Below are 25,135 nucleotides of genomic sequence, written 5' to 3'. Positions count from 1 at the left end.
TGGAACTCACTTGGTAGCCCAGGCTGGCCTCGAACTCACAGAGATCCTCCTGGCTCTGCCTCCCAAGTGCTGGGATTAAAGGCGTGCGCCACCACCGCCCCACATTCAATTTTTTAAGAGGAAGTCCTTGTTACGTTTGCTTGTGTGAGTATGGGTGTACATGGGTGTGCGTGTGGAGGTCAGAGCTCAGCATGCTGCATGCAGTCAGCTTGATGTGGGGCCTGGAATCAAATACAGGTAGACAGAATTTTGTAAGCGCCCTTTATCTACAGACATCTGTGGTCAGGCTCTTCATCTTGAAACATTCCCAGAGGGTTTGTGTGGGGGGGAGAGACATGGGGGCTGAAGGCCAGGCTTCATGCATGCCGGCCAAGCGCTCTCCTACTGAACTGCAGACCCAGCTCTACTGAGACGGCCTCACTAAGTCGTGGAGCTGGCTCTGAACCCACTCTTGAACCAGAGGAATCCTAAACTTGTGATTCTCCTGCCTCAATTTCCTGAGTAGCGAGCATCACAGGCCCGGTCAAAGTGTCTTACACACACGAGTTTTAAAGATTCTGATTTCAGGGATGACAAGCTGTTCACTCATCATTTGAAGTCAGGTTTCACCCGTGGATTTGAGTGCACACAGCAACTGGACCCTCAGCTCTCTTTCCAGCACCTAACAGGTTGAGGTGTGGTCTGCATATCAGATTAAGAGACTGTGAGTTCCCTTTCTTCTCACCAGGCACTGGCCACACAAAGAGGCTGAACTGACAGATCTACTGGAACGACTTTATTTAAGTACACTGGGCCCCACCAGGCAACGTGGCTCTGCGAGGCTGTGCAAGAGACAGGCTTGGGCTAAGAGAGACGGAGCTGGCTAAGCGCACTGCAGTCCGTGGGTTGCCACACCGATTCCACACACACCAGCTTCAGCTTACATCTGGCAGGGGCCTTTGGTCATAGGATGGTGGGGAGAGAATACTGTCTGGAATCTGGAGCTGAGGTGGGGCCTGGTATCACTGGTGAGAATGCCGGTGAAGACAGGCTCACCCTAGCTTTGTACTGTGTGGGTACAAAGGCCCTTGGACCGCTTCCGAGCGCCAGGCCAGAGCCCATGGGTTCTTGGCACTTTGGTCTGGGCCCTTCTCTCCATTCCCAAACAGGTGCAAAGTCAAGAGGCCCTCGGCCAACCCGGGAGGGCCTCCCCGCCACTTCACCCTGGTCTCCCGCGTCAGCTAGAGTGGCGCAAGGCAACATGGTCAACTGCAGCTTTCTTAGTTTTAAAGGGTCTAGATCTCCAACATACCTCCCTTGCAAGAGGCCTCTGCCAAAGAGTGATGCGATTTCCTGTTTTGAAAACCCAGCCGCAACCAGCCTGGTGGTGCCAGGGCAGTGAGCAAATGGAGGAAGGAGAAAAGAAGAGGCTGGCTGGGCACCCCTGTGTGCAGCCTCCAATCCCGCAGAGTGCTGAGGCCTATGAATACTGTCAGTTCCCCATCAGCAGGGGCTGACGGCCCGGGTGCTGTGGAAAGCCTAGGTGCTGTAAACATTAGTGTAAGCAAGGTGACCGGTGGCAGGGGACAGTGAGCCCTCTCTGCAGTCCCTTTACCGAACAAACGTATCAATAAATAAAACTGTGAAGATGGCATTGGAACAAGGGTGGATGAGAAGCAAATCCAGGAGCTGGAGCCCACAGGTCCTGACAGTTTCCCAGGACCCCTGGATGTGGCTGGGGCTTGTAAATTAACCCTGCAGCTTTCCCCTGTCCTCCTCGAATGCCCAGTGTGGTCCTGGTTCCTACCTGGTTCCCAGGTGGCCGTGAGTGTACCCTGCTGACTCCTGAGACCAGTCTGCAGCCACTGCTGGAGCGTTTTTTCAGTCTCCCAAACCCGAAATGAAACAAAGCCAGCCAGCACTCAGCCCCAGCCGCAGATGTCAGTCTGATCCAGAGGCATGGACAGCAGAATGGTGGGCAGGGGGGCCAGCAGCTGCCTCCAGCCTCACGGCACTCTGGGGTGGGGTGGGGCCAACCCAGCCTGGATCGGCAGCAGCAAGGTCTCTCCATGGTAGTAACCACAGTTCCACCCAGCCAGACAAAGGCCTGGCTGAGAATGGAGTGGGCCTCTGCCAGAGCTCTTCCCTGGAAGGGGCCAGCTAGTAGTCAACCCCAGGCCTCAGGCCATCACCATCGTGGGTAGTTCAATGTCCTTTCTGGGCCCAGGATCCCCGGGCCACACGGCGCTCGATGTGCGCACACACTCATACACACCCACACACTCACTCACACACACAGGCAGTTCCTCTCCAACACTCCAACTCAAGAAAGCGAGTTTTCAAGTGGAGTTAACTTCACAGAGAGGTGAAGGTGGTGTCTCAATATTAGAAGGTTTTCCTGTGGATGGACCGGGCACCATCTTCTTCGTATTCCTTCTTGGAGACCCACATCTTCTTGAAGGTGTCCAGGGAAGCAAGGATAGAGCCTCTGGGGTGGAGAAAACCCAAAGGAGCAGTGTGAGGGAAACTGTGTAGCCAGCCAATCCCTCAGGGTCCTTTCTTAAGGGACAGGGTAGGCGGGTGGAATGGTCCGAGCTCTTGCTTCCCATTCTGTACTTATTCCACGGGCTACTCACCCAATCCATGTGGAATACAGTCTCTCCTGGGGTGCAGATATCTGCAAAGGGGGATGGAAAGAGGAATCTAAGACACCCGACCCTACTATTCCTCTTTTGCATGTGTGTGTGTTCCCAGGCATATGAGAGCATGGGTGTGCGCGCACGTGAGCACGCAGAGGCCCAATGTTCACATCTGGTGTCTTCCTCAGTCGCTCTAACTACTGAAGCAAGAGGCTCTGGCTGAACCTGGAGCTTGCCAGTTCTGGCTAGTCTGCCTAGACAGCCTGTCCTTAGGGACCTTGTCTATACCTCCCCAGAGCTGCAATTGCAAGGGGCCGCCATGTATACCTGGCTTTTATGTGAACGCGGGGACTGAACTCTGGTCCTAATGCTTGGACAGCCAGAGCTTTACCCACCAACCTTTCACTCTGCCTCCCCGACAAGAACAGTGGATGCATGCCAGGCTGCATGCATCCATGCAGGCTACAAGGTTCCTTGCTGAACCTGTGGCTTCTTGCAGGAGCTGTGGTAGCCCGACACTAAGCAGGGACTACGTCTGTGGCAGGAATCAGAGCCTTTCCTCAGTTTCCTCTCCACATGAAGTGATTCCCTTCAGCACTACTCACAAGGCAAACTCCACTACAGGGTTCTGCCTCGAGGGACGAGAGGGGCGTGGCAACGGCAACGTCAAACTCCCGAGGGACCACAGCGGGGTCCCTGCTAAGCACTCTAACACACCAGGTATCGGCACTCGACTGTTCTTGGGATCTCTCTATGTAGCCCAGGCTAACCCTTGATCTTCTGGCAGTCCTCCTGCCTCAGCCTCCACCTCTAGTTGCCGGGCCACAGTGAAGAGTGAGCCTGGGCCCTGGAGGCAGATGAAAACCCTGGGGTCCTTCTATGTGCTAGGAGCCCCTGACGCTGCCTACAGTGCTGTGGTTGCCTGAAGAGCTTGGAGACCTGGCCGGAAGGGGACACACCATGTGCCCCAGTCCTTGGAGCCCAGTTCTACCCAGCCCGACCTCCAGTACTCTCCTACCCTGATCTTCACGTCTTTGGGGGCCAGTTTCTTCACTTCGCTCAGTAGCCTGTCACCGAAACCTAAGTGGGCAGAAAAAAAGAAACCCCCCAAATCAATTCTCTGGGCCTCCAACCCCTGCAGGACAGGATCTTCAACAAGGGTCCCATGAGGCCAGACCAACCTTTGAAGAGAGTAGAACCTCCCGAGAGGACGATGTTGGAAAAGAGTGTTCGCCGTAAGTCCATGTCAGACTTCTGGATGGCAAACACCAGGACCTCATGGATGCCCTCACTCTCCTCCCCAATCAAGTCTGGTCTGAACAGCAGCTCAGGAGCACGGAACCGGGAAGGGCCGATCTGGAGGGGAAAGAGCCAGCTTAAGAGGCTGGGCTGTGACTGAGGCCCCCGGAAACTGGGAAGGGAAGGGGTCTTTCTGCCTGTCTCTTAGGAACCAGGTGTATGCGAAGCCCAGGTTGAAGACCAATCTTCTATGTCAAGGACCTCAAGGAGCAAAGACAAGGCTCCTGGGAACCAATGGAACTTCTGGGAAACCAGGGAGGGACACATGGTACCAATGGCTCTAGCATCTCTGGCTAAGAGATCTCTGGCAATAACACTCTTGGAAACATCTCATCAGCGGGAGTTCCAGGGAGCAGCGACTTTGCTAATCTGTACCCACTTCCTTACGCATCCAGGCCTCGGGAAGTCCTTCTGACCCCCTTCCTTCTCTATGGAGTCCCGTTGCTCAGGGCCTCACAGGGCATTCACTTTAGTCCAAGCTTAGTGGTGGGTGTGAGGGAAAAAGGGAAAGATGTGGGCACTACCTCGATGGTGCTGCCGTCGGGCAGGTAGTACTGTGCCTTCTCGGTCTCTAGCGTCTCATCCTTCTGAGGGTTTATGGACAGGTAGCAGGCTCTCTGCAGAATCAAGGACGACAGTCAGGATGGCAGGAAACCTAGTGTCCTCCCAGGCCAAGTCCCACGGAAGTGACATGCTGTCAGCGATCTGCCTGTCGGCAGCGACTGCCTGAAGTGCTTGCCCAGGAGCCCGGGCAGAGGTTGTCACACTGTCCTGAGTTCTTGTTCTACTTCCCGGCAGGCAAACCTGGGCACTTGGCTCTGCAGCTCCTGGGCCTGAGACTATCCAAATTTAGCCAGGCTCAGACACCCTTCTCCTACCTCTGACATGGTTCTGGTTTCCCATGAGCAGCTCAGAGGTTTCCCCAGAACCACGCATGTCAGGGGGATTGATACACTGGAGAAGAAAAAAGCATTCCAACTTCTCCAAGGATGTGAACAATTTGTAGTAATGAACACTTGTGCAGAGGCCCAGCTTAGGGGCTGGACATGGCTCCTGCCCCACAAGATGGCGGCACTCAGGAAGGTGAAGGAGAGTGCACACAGTGCCAGGAGGGAAGAGAGCCTGACCCAGGACCATGGAGTATCAACCCTCCTCCTTCTCAGGGTCACCACTCCCCGCCCGCCCCTCGGCCCACAGGACAGCACTCACTTCCTTTATGGCCTTGACAATCTCAAACTCGGAGGAGGAGTGGAAATCATAGCCCTCCTTACGTAGGTAGAGGCGAAGGAAACGAGAGACATCTCGGCCAGCGATGTCCACACGCATGATGGAGTGAGGCATGGCGAAGCCTTCATAGATCGGGACTGCATGGGTGACCCCATCCCCAGAATCCAGCACCACGCCCGTGGTCCGACCTGTAGCATAACTGAGAAAGGGGCCATGGCTGAGCGCCACACTCCTGGGAAGAAACCCACTGGCAGAGCTCAGTCCTGGGCCCTTCTGGTGATGGAGTGCTAGGGAAACCTTGAGTGGGGAGCCAAGTTTCTCCAGCATCCTGAAGAACAGGCCTTCCTGTCGGAGAGTACAGTGGCCTTTAACTACCCTGGAGGGACCTGACCTAAAGGGTAGTTTCAACTCCCAAGAGAAGTGGGGGGGGAGAAACGAGTGAAGGGAAACATAACTGCTCTTCACTTTCCTGGAGAGCTAGGGCTTCCCCATTAGCCCCCGGGGTCTGCCTATCGTTTCCTATCTCCAAATGACACAGGTAAGAGACTCAGGTGGGGCAAACCCCTGCGCAGCCTCAGTGTTCAGAGGTCAACAGGTAGTCTGCTAGCACACCCTGCATGCCATGGCAGCTGCGGCCAGCTGCAGCTGAATTTTGTCCTATGGAAATACAGGCCCCCAAACAGGAGAACTGCAAATGCTGGCTGATGATTTCTTAATGGGGTCAAAAAAATCCTCTGTGTAGGTCATAGGGTATCATCTCAGCAGCAGACAAGATATAGGCAAGGGTGAGGCTGGGGGTTGGGGGGGCATGGCAGGGTGGGGGGCATGGCAGGGTGGTACTGTCTGGATATGTTGTGGGGTATCTGTACACTGTGTAAAAATATATCGCTGTGATTGGTGTAATAAAGAGCTGAACAGCCAATAGCTAGGGAGGAGGTATAGGCGGGATTTCTGGGGAGAGAAAGGAAGAGGAGGAGAAATCTAGGTGCACAAGAGACACCAGGAGACGTGGAGAGGAAACAGGAGGTGCAAGATGGAAGAGAGGTAACACCATGTGATAGAACGTAGATTAATATAAGTGGGTTAATTTAAGTTAGAAGAGCTGGCTAGGGACGAACCTAAGCTAAGGCTGAGCTTTCATAATTAGTAAGAAGTCTCCGTGTTGTTATTTGAGAGCTGGATGCACCAGCAGCAGAGCAGAGCACGTGGCACAGTCCACACAGAGCCAATACTGGGGTACACTGAGCCTCAGGAAGGGCGGTGGCAGCATCTGGTCGTGGACTTGGACCCCAAACCTGAGATTACCACACTGGGACAGTCTTGGTCCCAGGCACACCTTTGCTGAGGATCCTAATTTCAGTAAGTTTCTTTTTCTCACTCTTGGCTCTTCCTCACTGGGGAGAGCGCCTGCGGGCTGGGGTGACCGTGCGAGGCCACGCTAGCCGGGCAGCCACTACTCACAGGCTAAGCACAGCTTGCATGGAGATGAAGAGAGCTGGCACGTTGAAGGTCTCGAAGAAAACTTCTGCAGCCCGCTCTCGGTTCTTCCGAGGGTTTAGAGGAGCCTCGGTCAGGAGCACAGGATGCTGTGGAAAGAGGCCCAGGAGGCAGGTGGCGTGAGGCGGCTCTACACCCTCATGATCCTGCCTCAAAAGTTTGCTAGTCCGGGGGGCCTCTGTCAGCCCTCTCAGAGAAGAGGCAAGCTGAGATTGTCACATGCCATGCCCAAGTCTGTATCTTTACTCTCCAAATTCATGTCCTAAAGTCCTATTCTGTCCTTACCCTCCGAGTCCACCTCCTTGTCTTCCAAAACTCATCTCTAGGTCCCTAGATCTCTGTGTATTGCCTACTTGTCAAGAAGATTTTGTTAAACTCTGGACTATGATACTGTAAATATATTTCAAAATAGAAAATTAAAATTTAACATTGATTTTTGTTAAGACTTTGTTTTTGTGGTACTGAAATTCTCACGCTAGACAAGCACTCTTCCACAGAGTTACATTTCCAGCTCTTTTATTTACTTATTTGTTATTTATAATTTTATTTTTATTTTATGTTCATTGGTGCTTTGCTTGCATGTATGTCTGTGGGAAGGTGTCGGATTCCTTGGAACTGGAGTTACAGACAGGTGTGAGCTGCCATGTGGGTGCTGGGAATTGAACCTGGGTCCTCTGGAAGGGCAGCCAGTGCTCTTACCGCAGAGCCATCTCTCTAGCCCTTACTTTTATTATTTTTTAAAAAGATATATATAGCCCTGGCTGGCTTAGAACATATGTTAACCAGGCTAGCCTCAGACTCAAGAGATCCACCTGTTTCTGCTTCCCAAGTGCTGGGATTAAAGGAGTGTGCCTCCTGGGGGCTGGACAGATGGCTCAGCGGTTAAGAGCACTGGATGCTCTTCTGGAGGTCCTCACAACCATCTGTAATGGGATCTGATGCCCTCTTCTGGCATAAAGTTGTACATGCAGATAGAGTATATATATAAAATAAATCTTTAAAAAAAAGTGTGCAACCATGCCTTTTTACATTTTAATTATTTTAAGTTATGTTTATGTATGTATGTGCATGTAAGCGCAGGTACCCCTGTGTCAGATCCCCTTGGAGCTGGAGTTACAGGCGGTTACGAACCATTCCATATGGGTGCTGGAAACAGAGCTCAGGTCCTCTGGAAGAGCGGAGCTCACTCTTAACTGCTGAGCCCTCTTTTGGGCACATATTGAACATTTTGAAAGCCTGAACATTTCCTGTCCCTGAAAACTAACACACTCCCCTTCTATCTCTGAGATGCACTTCTTTGGAAGTTAAGGAGTATGGGCTCTGAAAGATGTGGGTTTGAATCCCGGCTCGACTCCTTTATTCATTAAGTGATTTTGGAAATACCACTTGGATTTTCTGATTTCCTTTCCTTTTAATTTCTATTTTTCTACATTTATTTTGTGTATGCTCACAAGTACATATGTCAAAGTCAATGGCCACCTTGTAACGTCAGTTTTCTCCTTCTACTGAGCCATCTTGCTGCCCTAATTATTTTGTGTGTTTTTTATTTTTTGAGACATGTAGCCCAGGTTGACCCCAAAGAGGCTGCGTAGCTGAGGATGACCTTGAATTCCTATCCTCCTGTCTCTACCTCCCGTGTGCTGTGGTATCACAGTTATGTACCAGCACGCCCAGTCTACTTTTCTATTTTCTTGTTTGTAAAAGAGAGACAATTCTCCCTAGCTCTTTTGTTTTTATTTTTTTATGTTTATTTATGTGCATGTGTGTAGGCACACATGTACAGGTGCCCTCAGATGCCCGAAGGTGGCATCGGATCTGCCTGAAGCTGGAATTAAGGTGGTTCTGAGCTGCCATGTGGGTGCTGGGAATTGAACCTAGGTCCTCTGCAATGCTTTTGTTTGTTTGTTTTGCTTTTAGAATTCTTTATGCTTGAGTGCTTTATCTGCACGTATGCCTGCAGGCCAGAAGAGAACATCAGATCCCACCATAGATGACTGTGAGTCACCATGTGGTTTCTGGGAATTGAACTCAGGACCTCTGGATCTCTTCAGCCCCCATTTTTGTTTTTGAGATAAGAGTCTTGCTACAGTCAGTTGGGGGTGACACAGACTTTTAATCCCAGCACTCAGGAGGCAGAGGCAGGCAGATCTCTGTAAGTCTGAGGGCAGTCTGATCTATGGAGGGAGTTTTAGGACAGCCAGGGCTACACAGAGAAACCCTGTCTCAAAAAACAAAAAACAACATTGGGCGATGGTGGCACGTGCCTTTAATCCTATGCAGGTGGATCTCTGTGAATTTGAGGCCAGCCTGGTCTACAGAGCTATTTCTAGGACAGCCAAGGCTACACAAAGAAACCCTCTCTTGAAATACCCCCATCTCCAAAACAAAAGTCTTGCTACACATCCCTCGATTGGTCTCAAATGTCCCTCCATCCTGGCACCACCTTCCAGGGGCTAGCATTATGAGCATATGCTGCTACAGCTAACTTCAGTTCTAATTTATAAGTTAGAACTGCCTTTGCCTCCTGAGGGCTGGGATGAAAGGCGTGCACTATCAGCACCGGCCCAGTCTACTGTATGAATGGAATGACAGGAAGATACAATTAGAATCTATCTACAAAGTGTACAGCCTAGTGCCGGCACATATTTAGACTCAAACCCTTGGCAGTTATCACTGCCATTCTCCTCCTCATCGTCTGGAGCGTAGCTCCACCCAGCCTGGCATCCTGCACAGGAGTGTCCTGCACACAGGCCGCTCACCTCCTCTGAGAAGGTCTGCAACTGGTCCTTTGAGTAGACATATTGCCAGATCCGCTCCATGTCATTCCAGTCCTTGACGATGCCGTGTTCCATGGGGTAGCGGATGGACAGCAGCCCTCGGTGTTCCTGCAAGCAGAAGGCACCATCTGTTGCAGCGGTCAGGCTCCACCTGTCAGCCTGCCCTCCCAGGCCTCAGCTGTACAGGCAGAATCCCTCCAAAGGAGCCTCAGCTTCCTCGGGTCCCAGCTGCGGTCCTCCTCCACCCTGAGGGTGGGCGCCCGTTCTCTACACTGGAGACCGAGGGCTGCAAGCTGCCTGTTCTCTCTTAGCAGCTGCAAAGCACAAGGTTTTCGAATTGCCACGGCCCCCAGGTGCCCTGTGGCACCCACCTCGGCACTTGGAACCAAAACTGGCAGCAATGACTCTGTAGTTATGCTTCCTAGAGCCTGTCTGGGGGCTCTGCCAGAGCTAGGGTAACCAACTCATACCTAGGGCAGGCCACACTGGATCTCCCCTTTGAATCCCTCTTGCCAAATATATAACCAAGCCAACCGATTTAACACTGGTCAGGCAGTGACAGGATGCAGAAGGATAGTAAAAGTCTCAGGGCCCCTTCTGCTGGACTGGGGATTACCTCAGCTTTGGGGCCAATGAAGATGTCACCTTCCAGGGCTCCTGCCATGACACGAACGTGTTTGGGTCTGCCAACACTAGAAGAGAGAGCACAAAGGGACATTCCTCATTTTAGGACAGACTAGGAAGGACACAGTCCAGATGCACCAGTGTAATGTACTCCCAATCCACCGTGCCGTCTCTGAGGAGGGAGGGCTCAGTTAACTTCTATTCCCTTTCTTACACTCTGCTGTTTTATAGAAAGAACATGTACTGTTTGAAGTTACTTTCTTTTTTTTTTTTTTTTTAGATTTATTTATTTATTATGTATACAGCATGTATGCCTACATGCCAGAAGAGGGTGCCAGATCTCATTACAGATAGTTGTGAGCCACCATGTGGTTGCTGGGAATTGAACTCAGGACCTCTGGAAGCAGTCAGTGCTCTTAACCTCTGAGCCATCTCTCCAGCCCCTGAAGGTACTTTCATATTATCTACTTTTATTACATTGTTTTATAAATAATATCTCTGGTTCTTGTATTTTCCCAATGTGTATATAGATGGAGCTTTTAGAAATGGGCAGTGGTGGTGCATGTTTTTAATCTCAGCACTCAGGAGGCAGAGACAAGAGAATCTCTGTGAGTTCAAGGCCAGCCTGGTCTACAGAGCTAGTTCCAAGACAGCCAGGGCTGTTAAACAGAGAAACCCTGCCTTGAAAAACCAAAATTAATTAATTAAATGAAATTGGAGGACTCTGTGGCTCTCTAAGTCACCAAGGATAAAATTTATGGCATTAGATAGAATCAGAGGGGTTTTTTTTTTTGGGGGGGGGCGGGTGTTGGTTGGTTGTTTTTTGAGACAGTGTCTCTCTGTAGTCCTGATTATTCTAGAACTCACTATGTAGACCTGATTGGCCTCCCAAGTGCTGGACTTAAAGGCGTGAGTCACCACACCCAGACTTAGGATCAGATTTTTAAAAAGAGGGCCAGCAAGATGGCTTTTGATGTGCAAGCGGGTGGCCTGAGTGTGATCCCTGGGACCACATAAAGGTGGGAGGAGGAAACTGACTCCACAATGGTGCGTTCTGACAGCACACACATGCTGTAGCACCTACTTCCTCCAATTCACACACACACACACACACACACACACACACTTAGAAAAAAAAAATAGAGGCCTTTTGCTGTGCCTCTCAAAATATGCCAGGTAGTAACAAATTCATTTGCTTATCCCAAACCTGGTTCACATCCTTTGCTTACTGTCTTGGATACCAAGGCTAACTTGAGAGAGAATTCTTCCTCCTCAATGAGGCAGGGCTGGCCACAGGACAAAGTTGACAAGATCCCCACAGTCACAACCAAGCCTCAGAATGACTTACTAGTTTGGAAAGCAGTATTTGGGGATCTGATCACCAGCAAAACCAGCTTTAATCACACCGGATCCCTGGGAAGAGAGGACAAAGAGAAGTGAGAACCACCAATAAATCAAGTGGTTACAGTTGGTCCCATTTCCATTAAGAGAGAAAGCGCTCATATCTGTGTGTGCCGACGGGAGCGGAGGCAAAGGGGCACACATCCAGGAGGAGAAAGGACCAGAGTTGTGACCAGGACTTCCACTGTATGCTCAGTGAACCGGTGGATGTTTCTGTAGTTTCCTCTTTATTCCACGGAACATACTTTACTCTGAACACAACAAATGATGTTAATGGGGCTGAGGAGAGTGTACCAGACAGAAGCACCTGTCCTACCAGTCTGGTGGAGGAGAACCAACTCTACAGACTGGGTCTCTGCCTCCTCATGTGTGCTGTGGGACGTACACGCCTGCACTGTCTACACACATACATGAGAAAAATGTTTAAAAATATTAAATAAGGGGAGAAAAAGTAAAACAGAAAACATGAGGAACAGCAATTACCGAGAAGCCACAAGTTCTAGTACCCAACAGGGCTGCAGGGAAAGCATGTGTATTTCTCTGTTCGACTAGCACCGGATGATTTCAACCCAGTTCCTACCTCAAGCTCCACCCTCCCTGTCCTGGGTCTCTAGGACACATCTCACTACAAGTGTCTTGCATTAGAGCTGACCGAGTGCACGTTCCCTGGCTCTTACGAAGGGACAGAAGCACTATACTTTGCAGAGTCTGCTCTTTTTTAGAAGCCAATTTCTTATTCCTTTGCCTCCTGATAGTCAAGAGCAGGGAGGCCTCGATGGCTTGTCTGAGGAGAGAAGACAAGAGGCACACTCCTGCTCCAATACTTGGCTTGTTGCTTGAGTGCAGGGTCAGGAAAGAGCCCCCTTTCCCTCCTTCCTTCCTTCCTTCCTTCCTTCCTTCCTTCCTTCCTTCCTTCCTTCCTTCTTCTTTTGAGACAGGGTTTCTCTGTGTAAATGCCCTGGCCATCCTGGAACTCACTCTGTAGACCAGGCTAGCCTCAAACTCACAGAGAACTATCTGCCTCTGCCTTCCGAGTGCTGGGTGGGATTAAAAGTGGGTGCCACCACCGCCCACCGCCCAGCAAGAACCCTTTTTCTACCAAGCATATCTTCCAGGGCCCAACCAATGTAAACACTGACTCTAGGCACTGATACCAGCCATGAGCAGGGGAGATGTCAAGACCTGATGCTGTTTGCAAATACAGCCCCATTGTCTTCCTTCTAAACCTAACTACCACCATATTTGACTCCCACGCCCCTCTACCTCACCTGGTCTTCAGTCAACCATTTCTCCTGAGACAGAGCATACCTCCACACTGCATACAGTTAATACGTGAGAGATGCAAGGCAGCCAAAGTTATCTTAGCACCCAAGGCTTTCTGGCACACCCTTGGCTCTCTGGCCCCTCCTCTTCTACAGAGAGGCGTGGAGGTAAGATGGAGAGAATGAGAACAGTCATCTTGGTGTCTGTGTGCCTCTGGCAAGGCTGAGGAGAAGGGTATGTGTGGTGAGAAGTGGAGGACGGACTGGGGAAGTGGTGAGGAGAGGAGAGCAGGAACCTCTGGGGCGGAAGACAGCCAATGGAGATGATGTGGAAACTCACTGGCTGGGCAGTGTGGCAAGGAACCCGGGAGGCTGCAGCTGTGAACTGAGCTCAGAGCCGAGGAGGGAGGGGATTCTCCAGCGGTAAACCCCAGGGCTTGGACAAAGGTACGGATGGATGGGAACGGCACCGTGCAAAGGACCTTCAGGAGCTTGTTAGTTCACGCCTCTAATAATCGTTCATTGTCTTCATGGGGTGTGTAACGCCTACAGACTAGCTGGATTTCCTGCCAGGGGTTCCAGACAAAACAAGTGAAGCTGAGCCCTGAGACAGGATTTCATATATCCAGACTGGCCTCAAACTTGTTCTGTAGCTGAAGGTGACCCAAACGTCCTCTGATCTCCCTGCCTCTCCCTCCTGAATGCTATGATTACAGGCATGTGCTTCCATGCATATTCTCAGATCTGAATTTTTTTTCTTTTCTTTTTTTTTATTTTTATTTTTATTTATTTATTTTTTTTTTTTAGGTTTTTCAAGACATGGTTTCTTTGTAGAGCCTTGGTTGTCCTGGAACTCACTCTGTAGAACAGGCTGACCTCAAACTTACAAAGACTCACCTGCCTCTGCCTCCCAAGTGCTAGGTTTAAAGGTGTGTACCACCACTGCCCCTTATATTTGAATATTTTACTTATTTATTGTCTTTTTTCTTTTCTTTTTTTTTTTGGTTTTTCGAGACAGGGTTTCTCTGTGTAGCTTTGGAGACCAGGCTGGCCTTGAACTCACAGAGATCCACCTGGCTCCTTTTTTTTTTTTTTTTTTTTTTTTTTTTTAACAGGATCTCACTATGTAGCTCTGGCTGTCCTGGAATTTACTCTGTAGACCATGTTTGCCTTGAATTCACAGAGATCCATCCACCTGCTTCTGCCTCCTGAGTGCTGGGATTAAAAGCGTGCACCACCACTGCCCCCTTAGATTTGAATTAAAAAAAAAATTACTTAGCTTTATTTTATGTACATTGGTATAAAGGTGTCAAATTCCCTGGAACTGGAGTTACAAACAGTTGTGAGCTGCCATGTGGGTGCTGGGACTGAAATCCAGTCCTCTGGAAGAACAACCAGTGTGCTCTTAACCACTGAGCCATCTCTCCAGCCCCAGATTTGAATATTTTTAAGGTTGATTTTCCAAGTTGTTTGCTTTGAGTTCGCTAGTACAAGGACAAGAGTCTAGGTAGCAAGGCTGAAGAAGACGTCAGGTTCAGCCTTGCATGGTGGTACTTGTCTGTAACACTCCCAATCGGAGGCTGAGGCTATAAGATCCACAGTTCAAGGAAGCTCTACAGCAAGACATTGTCAAAAAAGAAAGAAAAAAGAAAAAAACAAGTGAGGTGCTGGAGAGATGGCTCAGTGGTTAAGAGCACTGACTGCTCTTGAGAGGACCCAAGCTGGATTCGCAACGTCCACACTGTTGCTCACAACTCCAATTCCAAGGGGATCTGTTGCCCTCTTCAGGTCTCCTTGGGCACTGCATGCTTGTGGTGTAAAAGACATGCCGGCAAAACACCATATACATAAAATATAAATAAATCGCAAAAGAACCCAAAGCCAAGTGAAGCAATGCCAGACTCATCTATTTGTCTGTCTTCTATCAAGAGTATGACAGGCCCAGCTGCAACACTGTGCCTTTCTGACGGATAACCCTGTGATTATCCTCTTTATCTCGCTCACCATTACCTGCACTACGACAAAGCACGTGTCTCACTGCCCTCTGTTAGAATTGTGCTTCCTATTTTTTTTTTTGGAGCTGAGGATTGAACCCAGGGCCTTGGGTTTGCTAGGTAAGCGCTCTACCACTGAGCTAAATCCCCAACCCTTTGTGCTTCCTAATTTTCTCTACTTCATCCCAAGTTCGTCAAGATCAGAGAAGTCACACAGCAGTATCTTTCATTTGCTAGACACTCAAAAGAGACTAGCTGATGGAAGTGAAAATCACGAGCCAAAGACTGGCACAGTTGCCAGGGACAGTGGTGCGCACCTTTAATCCCAGCGCTCTGGAGGCAGTGGCAGGAGAGTCGCTGTGAGTTTGAGGCCAGCCTGGGCTACAGAGTAAGACCTTGTCTCAAAAAAAAAAAAAAAAAAAAAATTGAAAAATTGAAAAAAAAAATTGGCGAGTGGAACCTAAATTATAAACCTGAACGGGCAGCCAGAACGGCAGCAAGCAGCCCCAGGCAGAGGTGGTGCCGGGAAGGTAAAAGCAGCATCAGGAGAGATGCATGGGAAGAACCAGCCCCAGCTTGTCCCTGCGGCCCCAGCCGGCCTGCCAGGACGAGCGAAGGCTGGACCAGCCGGCCTGCCAGGACGAGCGAAGGCTGGCTGGACCAACAAGCAGAGGACAGGAGGTGAGCTGAGGTGCTCTATTCTGCAGACTGTGCCTCAGAGCATACAGAAAGGTGACATCTACTCCTTTAACAGTATTTTCACGGGAACTGTGGACCTGGCAATGAGCTGCCACCTCGCCACTGGATGCTTCATCCAAGGAGATGAACAAACACTCTAGCGCTTCCTGAAAGTGCAGTCTCATGGCACGCTTGACTTCTGAGGACAAAGTCAGCTCCTAGCCACCGATGGCCATTCTCCTAACTCCCTCAGCAGGCTCTCCCAGCACCAGCTGGCTGCGGACTTGTGGCTTGAGCAGACTTTATCTTAAACACTTCAGGTTGCTTGACGTGGTGGGAAAGAGACTCATGACCTCCCACCTCACAAGAGCAGGATTCCCAGAGCACTGGTTCTAGGACAGGGGTTATTAATTGGTCCATTTTGATCCTAAGACTTTTGTTTGGTTCAGAAAGTACTTTAAAGAAAGACAAAAAACTTACTGAGATAAAATTTACAAGGCACATAGATAATTTACTAATTTAAGGTATAGTACAATTCAATGTATTTTAGTATGGCCAGAATTGTATATAATCAGGGTTTAACCATATATCCAAGGCTGGCCACAAACCTGTAATTAATTGAAGAACTTTTTTTTATCACTCCAACGAGAGGCCCCGCGCCCACTAACAGTCATTCTGCCTCGATGTACCCATTCTTCCAGCACTTGCAGCTACCAACTACTTGTTTTTGTAAATCACAACAGACGTGCAGGTTTACTGGCAATGGATACAAACAGAAGACTGCAGGCAAAATTATCTTTCTGTTTTTTTTGGGAAAATCAGAAAACCAGCTGGGTGTGATGGTACACCTGTAACCTCAGCTCTCTGGAGGCAGGTAGGCGGGAGGACCCTAAGTTTAAGGCCAACTTTGTCTCCAGGGTAGTCAGAGCTACATAGTGAGAGTCTTTGTAAGAAAAGAAACAGCCGGGCGGTGGTGGCGCACACCTTTAATCCCAGCACTCAGGAGGCAGAGGCAGGCGGATCTCTGTGAGTTCGAGGCCAGCCTGGGCTACCAAGTGAGTTCCAGGAAAGGCACAAAGCTACAGAGAAAAAACAGAGAAACCCTGTCTCGAAAAAACAAAAAACAAAAAACAAAAAAAAAAAAAAAAAAAAAAAGAAAAGAAAAGAAACAGGCTGGGGGCTGGAGAAATGGCTCAGAGGTTAAGAGCACTGGCTGCTCTTCCAGAGGTCCTGAGTTCAATTCCCAGCAACCACATGGTGGCTCACAATCATCTACAATGAGATCTGGTTCCCTCTTCTGGCCTGCAGGCATACATGTATACATAATAAATAAATAAATCTTTAAAAAAAAGAAAAGAAAAGAAACAGGCTGGATGGCTCATCAGTTAAGAGCACTTGTTACTTTTCCAAAGGACACAAGTTCAATTCCCAAGCACTAACTCTGCAGCTCACAGCTGTCTGTAATTCCAGTTCCACAGCATTGGACGCCCTCTTCTGGCCTCAGCAGGCACTGCATGCATGTAGTACACATAATTTGAGATGTATTTAGATCTCAAAAAAGAAAAAAGAAATAGCTCATCAGTTAAGAGCACTTGCTGTTCTTCCAAGAAACTGAGTCTGGTTCCCAGAATCTATATTGAGTGGTTTGCAACTGCCTGTGACTTCAGCTCCAGGGATCCAAGGCAAAGGAGCTGGTGGGATGAACAGACTGCTCCTGCACTGCTAATGTCAAAACAATACTTATGTGACTGTTCTGTGTGCAGTGGGGAGCTGCTCTGGCTATGACCGTGAAGCACACCCCTAGAGAGGGAGCAGGTAACTGCTCCACCTGCCCTTGACCTTGAAGTACATCTCCTTGGGGCGTGGCCTCTCAGGATCCTTAAGACCTGAGATGGCACTCATCTCTCCCCTTGTGGTTTTGGATGCCGAGGCGGAAGACCAGCGTGGACCATAGCTCGGCTTTCCAGGACCCTGCGATAAATCTGCTGTGCTGTAGTGTAGTGAGTTTCTATCCCCTAATAAATTCCTTGCCATTTAAACAGACTCCGTGGATTTCTCGCTTTACTTGTGTACGTGAGTGCAAGTGCCCTCAGAAAACAAAGAGCCTCTGGAGCTTGAGTTTCAGACTGTAAGTGCCCTCACGGAAAAGCACCAAGAGCTGTTAGCTGCGGAGCCGTTTCTCCAGCCGCAGAACGATCATTTCTATGCATTTTTAAAATTTTAACAACAAAAAGGTAGATCCAACACACAGAAACTAGCTAGACATAAGTAGCAGTCTTCTCTGGCTATCAGCCTTGAGAATAAGAAGTTACACGTCACCCCGTCTCAAACAAACAAAAAGTGTTACTCGACCATTTACAGCATTACATAGCGGAACCCCCTCATCTTGATTGTTCCCCCTCCCCCCGGCCATTTTTTGTTGTCATGATAGAGATCATTAGTTAGTTATTCACCCATGTGCCCACCTAGCCAATGAAAGGCTTTATTTTGTACACTGTGGCACTATTTAGAGTCATGTGGATAAGGAGAGTAGTGGTGTGCTGGAGAGATTAGTTAAGAGCACTAGCTGCTGCCCTTGAGAAATCCCGAGTTTGGATCCCTCCCTTCACCCCATCCATGTTGGATAGCTCATAACTGCCTGCAGCCCTAGCTCTAGGGAGTTTAAGCCCTTTTCTGGACTCCAAAGGCACCAATACACACACACACACACACACACACACACACACACACACACACACACACACGGGGTGGGGGGCGGGGGGGCCCAGAGTATATTGGGCCCTGGTACGTGTAGCGTGGGATGTAGGTAAGGGACTAATGAAAAATGAAGGATCCCACTCCCCTCCCCACAAGAGTTAAAAAGTCTAACAAACACCTCAAAATAAGGTGTCTCATTTAATTAACTTTGCTCAACCCCCTACCCCCAACAAACAGACAGAGTCTCACGTCTTAGAGGCTGGCTTCAGACAGGACCTTGCATTTCTGATTTTCCTGTCTCCAACTCCCTAGTGCTGGGATTACAGACATGAACTACCACAATCGGATTTATATACCAGGTCTATGGTGTGCTGAGGATGGAGCCCACGATTTCATGCATGTCAGACGAGCACTCCCAGCTGGGCCACACACCCTGCCCCCGAGTCTCAGCCTCATCTTTTAAAAGGCAGTTTACAATAAATAAAGCAGCCTTCCTTGAAAGACTGAAGAACTTGGAATCAGATGATTTCAGTGTGAGTCTTGGATCTTCAACTCCTAAAAGTGTGTGGTCTGAAAAACCTTCAAAAGCCTCCTTGTTCCTGAATAAATTGGGGAAAGCCATCTCCATCTACCTATGATGCAAATAAAAGAACCTAGTGGCCGCCCCGGTCAGAAGGGCTGGAGCATCACAGTTACTCTGATAAGGTCAGCCTACGACAGTGGGAACTGGTAGTTTGCCTCAAAGGATGATCTTGAAAGAGCACAGAAAGATTCTGATCAGTCTCGACAGGACCAAACCTTTGAGTGAAATACAGAAACTGAAGACAACTTCCCCGCCTCATAAAAGGTTCTTTCTATTTGTCACTACTGATGTATTTGTGGAGGGGTGGTTAGCAAAGGAATGACATTTAGATAAGGCAAACTTATAGGTCAGCGCTGCGGAATATGACCTTGATCACCTCCATCTTCGGTGTTCCTCTGTGAAAGGAGGAGCAAGCTTCCTTCTTAACCATTCACTTTTTGTGAGGCTTCAACTCACATGTTGGCGAAGGTGCCCTGGAGACGCTAGCGCACCTGACAAACACTGCGTCTGATGATCTCCCTGCCTCTCATCTGGGCTCTGCAAAGACGAAAGCACCTCGCCTGCTTTGTCACTATCCTTTTTTGTTTACCTTTACTAACTATAATTTATAATCACAAAAATAACTGAAATCTCATAGCCATTTCTGGCACCAGGTTATCCGGCCCCACCCAGATACAGTTTACTATGCCGCCCCGCAGGCTCACACCCAAGGAAACTGCCCTTCTCCGGTGGACCAGCCATCGCCTTCCGCACCCTGAGCGAGCCAAGCCAATCCCTACCGCCCTAGTGCACTGCCCCACCCCTTACAGAGGGGAAACACTATGGAGGCTAGAAGAGCGACAAGCGCGCCAGCCAATAATCGCAGAGTCTGGTCTAATCCGGCAAGGCCCAAAGGCGGGACCAATAGGCCAAGATAGACAGCAAGAGCACCCAATTGAGTGATGGGAAACCAGGGAGAAGGCGGGTGCTAGGTTCTCGGAGAACGGTTAAGGCCCCTTGAGCCGAGGGTCCAAGGACCCTTCTCGGACTACAGCTCTTCCTTTTGTCTACCCTCAAATTCTCCATCACATGGGCGCTGCTGGCCGCCCTGCCTGCAAACTATGGCTGTGAGGAGGACGGGGGCGGCGGCAGCTGAACCCGCCTGACAGGCCGGGCCAGTGACAAAGAGCAGGCGGCCTAGGCTGAAACCTCGGAAACGATCCTCTCTGGAGGACAGCACAGACTCTTTAGAGATAGGAAAGACGCTACTCACGTTGTCGATCACAACAGGCTGATTGGCGATCACATCGTAGGACTCCATGGCAGAGGAATCTTTCCTTCCGAGGAAGGAACTGCCAGCCCGGTCCGCTGCAAACGCCACTGGCACGCATGCGCAGTCTAGTCGCCGGTACTGGGCTTCCAGGGAGCGGCCCGACCTCGCCTCCGAAGAACTACAATCCCCAGCATCCTTTGCCCCAGGGCTGGCGCTCCAAACGGGCCCGAGTCCCGCCGGGTTTAGAAAATTGGACGGTGTATTTCCGTTGTAGGGTGCCATGGGGTTTGTAGTCTCGGTAGATTCAAGAGCCACAGGTTGATGTTTATGTTGCATGCCTGGATTTGTAGTCCCCTCGAAGCGTTTCCCAACACACTCTTGAATTCTGGAGTCTGGAGTACTTGTGCGTGGTTGAGATTGGATTTGTCAGTAGTTCAGGGGCGGTTGAATTTTACAGATTAGCCCCGTCATTCACTATTTCTTCATTTGGGTAATATAAACCATTAATAAACATTTCTGGGACTGCCATGTCGCTCAGTGGTAGAATGCTTCTCTAGCATGTACAAGATCCACAGCAGCGCCCGCTGGCAGTGGTGGTGCACACCTTTAGTCCCAGCACTCCGGAGGCAGAGGCAGGCAGATCTCTGTGAGTCTGAGGCCAGCCTGGGCTACAGAGTGAGTTCCAGGACAACCAGGGCTACACAAAAACTCTGGATAAACAAAACAAACCCTTGAAGCAAAAGCTAACAAAGGTGATCAAAAATACCTGTAGTTGGGTGCAATCGAACTACTGGTCTAAAATTATCTAAAGGTTTAGAAACTGCTTTAATATCTCTTTTCTAGAGCTTAAAACCTTGATGGATGAAAATATTCAGGTGAAGAGAAAGTTGCGTAAATGCTTTTAAAACAGCCAGGCACTTTCCCCTGGAATATTTCTTACCCTGCCTCTTCAAGTTGCACCAAGAAATATTAGAGTTGTAATATATTAATAATGACACACAAATGAATAATGGGTCAGTTGTCAAGTTTATCTTAAAATTGTGTGTCAGCAAAATAATGTTAAGCGCTTTGTAGGAGCTTCCTAACAACTTTCACCGGATCCTAGCACCTCTAGGTACCCCATCTCGGTCTAAAATTGGGTTCCTCCTAACACTAGGGGGAGGCCAAGATCCTTGGGACGCTCCCAACCCAGGGGCAGGGAGGCGGGGCCTACTGTCAAGTCACGCCTTCTCCACTTGTGACTGGCAGCGGCACGAGCCAATGGATGCCAGCCAAGGGCACGCCGACGCCCCGCCCCCTGGGGCTCCCCGCGGTCCCGCAGCACCCTCTGGCCGACTCCGCGAAGGCTAGGGCTTGGACGGACGGCGCACCGTGCGCAGGCGCGGAGTTAGACCTCGCCGTAGCCCCCGTCGCCCCGGGGAGTCTCATCCACAGTGGGTCCGCCGGCCCATCGGGGCGCTTTCCCTCCTCTACCCTCCCGGGTTCCCCGCGCGCCCCACGCGCCCCGATGGCGGAGCTGCGGCCTAGCGTCGCCCCCGGCCCCGCCGCGCCCCCGGCCCCCGGCCCTAGTGCCCCTCCGGCCTTTGCCTCACTCTTTCCCCCGGGACTGCACGCCATCTACGGAGAGTGCCGCCGCCTTTACCCTGACCAGCCGAACCCGCTCCAGGTCACCGCTATCGTCAAGTACTGGTATGCTCTGGGCCTCGGGAGGTCGGGGGCCGGCCGAGAAAGCTTCGAGCGCCGGGGACGAAGTAATTTGCAGGAGGGGGAGGAAGAAAACGGTTAAAGTACTTGGGAACCCGGAGCTTCCTGATGCTGGGGAAGGAGTTAAGACAGAAGTTGGGAGTGGGGACAAAGGGTTAACGGATCCCTTGAGTAGAGAGGGGGTAACCGGGATTAGGAGAACTGAGAACTGGGGGTGTATGCAGGAGCGGAGGGGGCACTGAGAGAGGGAACTGTAAACGTGGAGAAAGGAGGGGGCGCCTGTAGTGGGTCTTTAGTGGGCTTGGGGAAGCCAGGGGGCGGCTGGAGTAGAATGGGGGAGGTGAGGCGGGGCCTGGAGAACATTTGAGAGGGCTCTGGAGGGCATGAGACCGCGTAGTCTAGGGCGATCCGGGGACCAGGACGCCCTTGTGGGCTAGGAGGGAGCAAGATGAGGCCACTGTGCCTTTGATGAGTGAAGAGTCGAGGAGACAACCTTCTTTCGGGACCCTCCGGAGTGCAGGAGCTTCTGTCATTCAGTGCGAAGCTGTTGCTCTTGAAGTTTGACAGAGCAACTCTTCCAGATAAACTTTTTGCTTACTCTGCACAGTTCTCTCTGCAGAGCTTGCTCCTGGCGTTGCAGCTGCTTTTGCTTTAGGACGTTAGTTAAGAACAGGCTCAGGGAGAGCCATGCTTCGGCTTGGGAGGGATTGAAGAGGCTCGTAGCTTGCCACTTACGGTGGGAAGTGCATGATGGAGACCCGAGCTGTGAGCAGGGGCAGTGATGTGCAGCCTGAAGAAGCGCTTCCTGTCATATCTTCAGGATTTCAGCCGCTTTCTCTGGGAAGCTCAAGATAACTTTAAAGTTGCTCAGTAAAGGATCCGTTTTCAAATGGACTGGCCTTGGGGTAGAAACGACCCTTTCTGATTCCCCATTCTTGTTTGCAAGCGTTTCTTCAGCCAGCCATCAGACAAAACAGGTGTTATGGGGACAAGTTCTCATGGACTTTCTGGACCAAAAATAAGCCAAGAGGTGGCCACATTCATGCAGGAACTCAGTGTATTAGGTGACCCCTTTCAGTGGATCCTGGAAGACTCCCAGCTTGGGGTATTGGCAAAAGGTGGACCTGAAGGGGGAAGTGGATGTCTTTGCTGGTTACACCCCCTTTAGGGCCGAGTCTTTTTCTTATGTGACATCCTCTTACTGCCTCTGGAGATGGCACTTAGGCTGTACAGGGCTGAGGCTAACTCCGTGTCAGTGGGAAGATGATACAAAGAAAACTGACAGCCCGGAAGGGCCTGGGGCCGGCCTCTGTGCTAGCCGCCAGGAGGTATGCCCCGGCAGTGCATCTGTGGCAAGCACACGGTTTCAGGATTGCTTCTGAGTGGAAAACAGCTCTTGCTAACCTTTGGCTTGTTTGGTTGGTTTTTTTGAGCCAGGATCCTCACTATGTAGCTCTGGCTGTCCTGGAACTTACTATGTAGAACAGGCTGGCTGGCTTCAAACTCACAGAGATTCCCCTGCCTCTGCCTCCGGAATGCTGGGATTAATGGCGGGCACCACTGAGGCCAGTAGCTCTTGCTAACTTAATCAACCATTTTAATTGCAACTTTATATTTAACTCTGTTGTGTGAACTTGCCCCATGTTATGAGAGAAAAGAAGCTGGCCTTCCCATGATGTTTGCACTGATCTTTAAGTGTGAGGGGAAATCCCTGTGAAGAATAGGGAAGCTGGCTTTATGTCACTACATGGCCATCACGAGAGTTTTGTGTTAAAGGTATTGGAAAGGTTTTGTTAAAAGTATATGCAAAGGACCAAGAGAAGTTACAGCATTTTTTTTTCCTACTGGAAGCTTGTAGTGAGGCAGTATCCACAGAGGTAGACCAGCATGTGATAACAATTGAGAAGGCATGTATGTACAGCACTTTGTGAAATAAGAAATGCCACCTAGATGCAGGAATCTGAGAGGAAACAGCTTAGGGACTGGTTTCCTCTGGGACGGAGAGGGATTTGCAGAATTGAGATACCAAAGTGTATTCATAACCCTTCAGTTCTTACAGCAGGGTGACTGACGCAACTGCTTGGCTCTGGCTATAGGATTTCTTTGGGGTGTCAGGGGTGGCTTTTTAGCTAGTGGTCCCTGGCTGGCAGGGGTACTCCAGCTAATAGTTGAGATTTTCACAAGCAAGGCAAGGACCAAAGCAGGGAGGCAGAGCCTGGTGCCCTGGGCCCACTAGTCCTATAGAGAAGACAGGTGTTCGAGAATTAAGGTAAGGGATGCTTTAGGCCGTTAGATCACGTCTTTTTTTAGTTTTTTGAGACAGGGTTTCTCTGTGTAGCCCTGGCTGTCCTGGAACCCACAAAGAGACGCCTGCCTCTGCCTCCCAAGTGCTGGGACTAAAGGTGTGGGCCCCCACCACCCGGCTCCCTGACACCTCTTAAGGCCTCTTTTTGATGTGATCTCTCCTGGGAGACTGTCTGAAGGAGCTGCAGCATGCTGACAGGTGGAGCAGGACAGCACAGCGGCACTGCTTGTTACTGGGTGGACCTAGGCTGCAGCAAAGGCTCTTGGGGGTTTCCGGAAGGAAGTTGGAGGGAGTATGGAGCCTGTCTGTTTTAGGGTTCTGCAGCCATAATGGGATCCTTTTCTTTCCTCTGTCCTTCCCCAAAATGTTTCTAAATCCAACTGGTTATGGGTTTAGTGAAATCACAGTTAAAGACAGACATAGAAGCCAGTCGGTGGTGACGCAGGCCTTAGTCCCAGCACTTGGGAGGCAGAGGCAGGCGGATCTCTGAGTTCCAGGACAGCCAGGAGTACACAGGAAAACCCTGTCTTGAAAAACAACAAACAAACAAAGACAAAAGACAGACATAGAGACTTGTCCCTTTACCTGACCCACTCAGGTGAGAGCTAAGCTATTTGTAGTGACTTTCTTCCTTTTGAGTTCTATAAATAACTTATCTTTTTCTTTTTCCCCAGAGAGTAAGGATTGCTGCAAAGACTAATAACATCCTGGCAAAGAGGATGAAACCAGACTTACTGGTTTTAAAATAGGGTTTGAATTGCATGGTCCTGGCACACTGGCTGAGATCTCCTGTACCATGTCTTTTATTTGGTTGTTAGTGTTCCCTTAGTAGTTCAGCCTGCTTGAAGTGCGCTCCTGACCATGTTCCAGGGCCAGGCAAAGGTTCTCCAGCCTGTGGTCCATGTGAGGCAGCTCAAATGTGGAGTTCATGGCTCAGGCACACTTCTTCTGCTGATGGTTTCTATTTAGTGTGCTTCTCAAGTCCACTGTGTTTTCCTGTCCGTTCTGAAGAAAAGTGGTTTTGTTTGTTGTTTGTTTTGCTTTGCTTAAGCACTAATTGCTAAAAGAACTTTTATTGAATTAAATCTTCAGTGAGGTAATGACTAAATCTCTTCCTCAACTGCTTCTCTGTTGGATTTATGGGGAAATTTAATGTGGTCCTTAGGAGCTTCAAATCGGGAACTGTCCCAGCTCTTCCTTTGAGACAGATGCCTCCT

The 25,135-nt window shown here is 50.0% G+C and overlaps 2 protein-coding genes across 8 annotated transcripts in view; one reads left to right on the top strand and one right to left on the bottom strand.

The window, feature by feature from the left end:
• Window positions 1-753: 753 nt before the first annotated feature.
• Actr1a (actin related protein 1A) lies at window positions 754-20,041 on the bottom strand. 2 transcript variants are annotated; one of them, XM_028874697.2, is made up of 11 exons: window positions 19,910-20,040; window positions 11,391-11,455; window positions 10,035-10,110; window positions 9,401-9,526; window positions 6,606-6,730; window positions 5,127-5,343; window positions 4,442-4,534; window positions 3,800-3,974; window positions 3,637-3,698; window positions 2,616-2,656; window positions 754-2,467 (listed from the first exon to the last, which is right to left on the bottom strand). In XM_028874697.2, exons 1-11 carry the CDS (start codon window positions 19,955-19,957, stop codon window positions 2,365-2,367), a joined length of 1,131 nt encoding a protein of 376 aa, XP_028730530.1. In that variant the 5' UTR covers window positions 19,958-20,040; the 3' UTR covers window positions 754-2,364. The 2 variants fall into 2 exon arrangements, with proteins under 2 accessions (XP_028730530.1, XP_028730531.1); XM_028874698.2 differs by lacking the exon at window positions 3,637-3,698 and having other exon boundaries at window positions 19,910-20,041.
• Window positions 20,042-21,212: 1,171 nt separating this feature from the next.
• Window positions 21,213-25,135, top strand: part of Sufu (SUFU negative regulator of hedgehog signaling) — a 94,249-nt gene continuing 90,326 nt past the window's right edge. For 4 of the 6 annotated variants that reach the window (XM_028874696.2, XM_028874695.2, XM_037206372.1 and 1 more), the window contains exon 1: window positions 21,216-21,598. In XM_028874696.2, coding sequence (XP_028730529.1) covers window positions 21,417-21,598 — 182 coding nt within the window. In that variant the 5' untranslated portion in view covers window positions 21,216-21,416. Of the gene's footprint in view, window positions 21,599-25,135 lie in introns of all 6 variants that reach the window. The other 2 variants (XM_037206382.1, XM_037206384.1) reach the window with 2 other exon arrangements.

Source organism: Peromyscus leucopus, chromosome 1 (assembly GCF_004664715.2).
Source record: "Peromyscus leucopus breed LL Stock chromosome 1, UCI_PerLeu_2.1, whole genome shotgun sequence".
In the NCBI taxonomy this organism is placed as follows: domain Eukaryota; kingdom Metazoa; phylum Chordata; class Mammalia; order Rodentia; family Cricetidae; genus Peromyscus; species Peromyscus leucopus.
The sequence above is the reverse complement of the archived record's forward strand: the minus strand, read 5'-3'. Positions and strand labels throughout refer to the sequence as shown.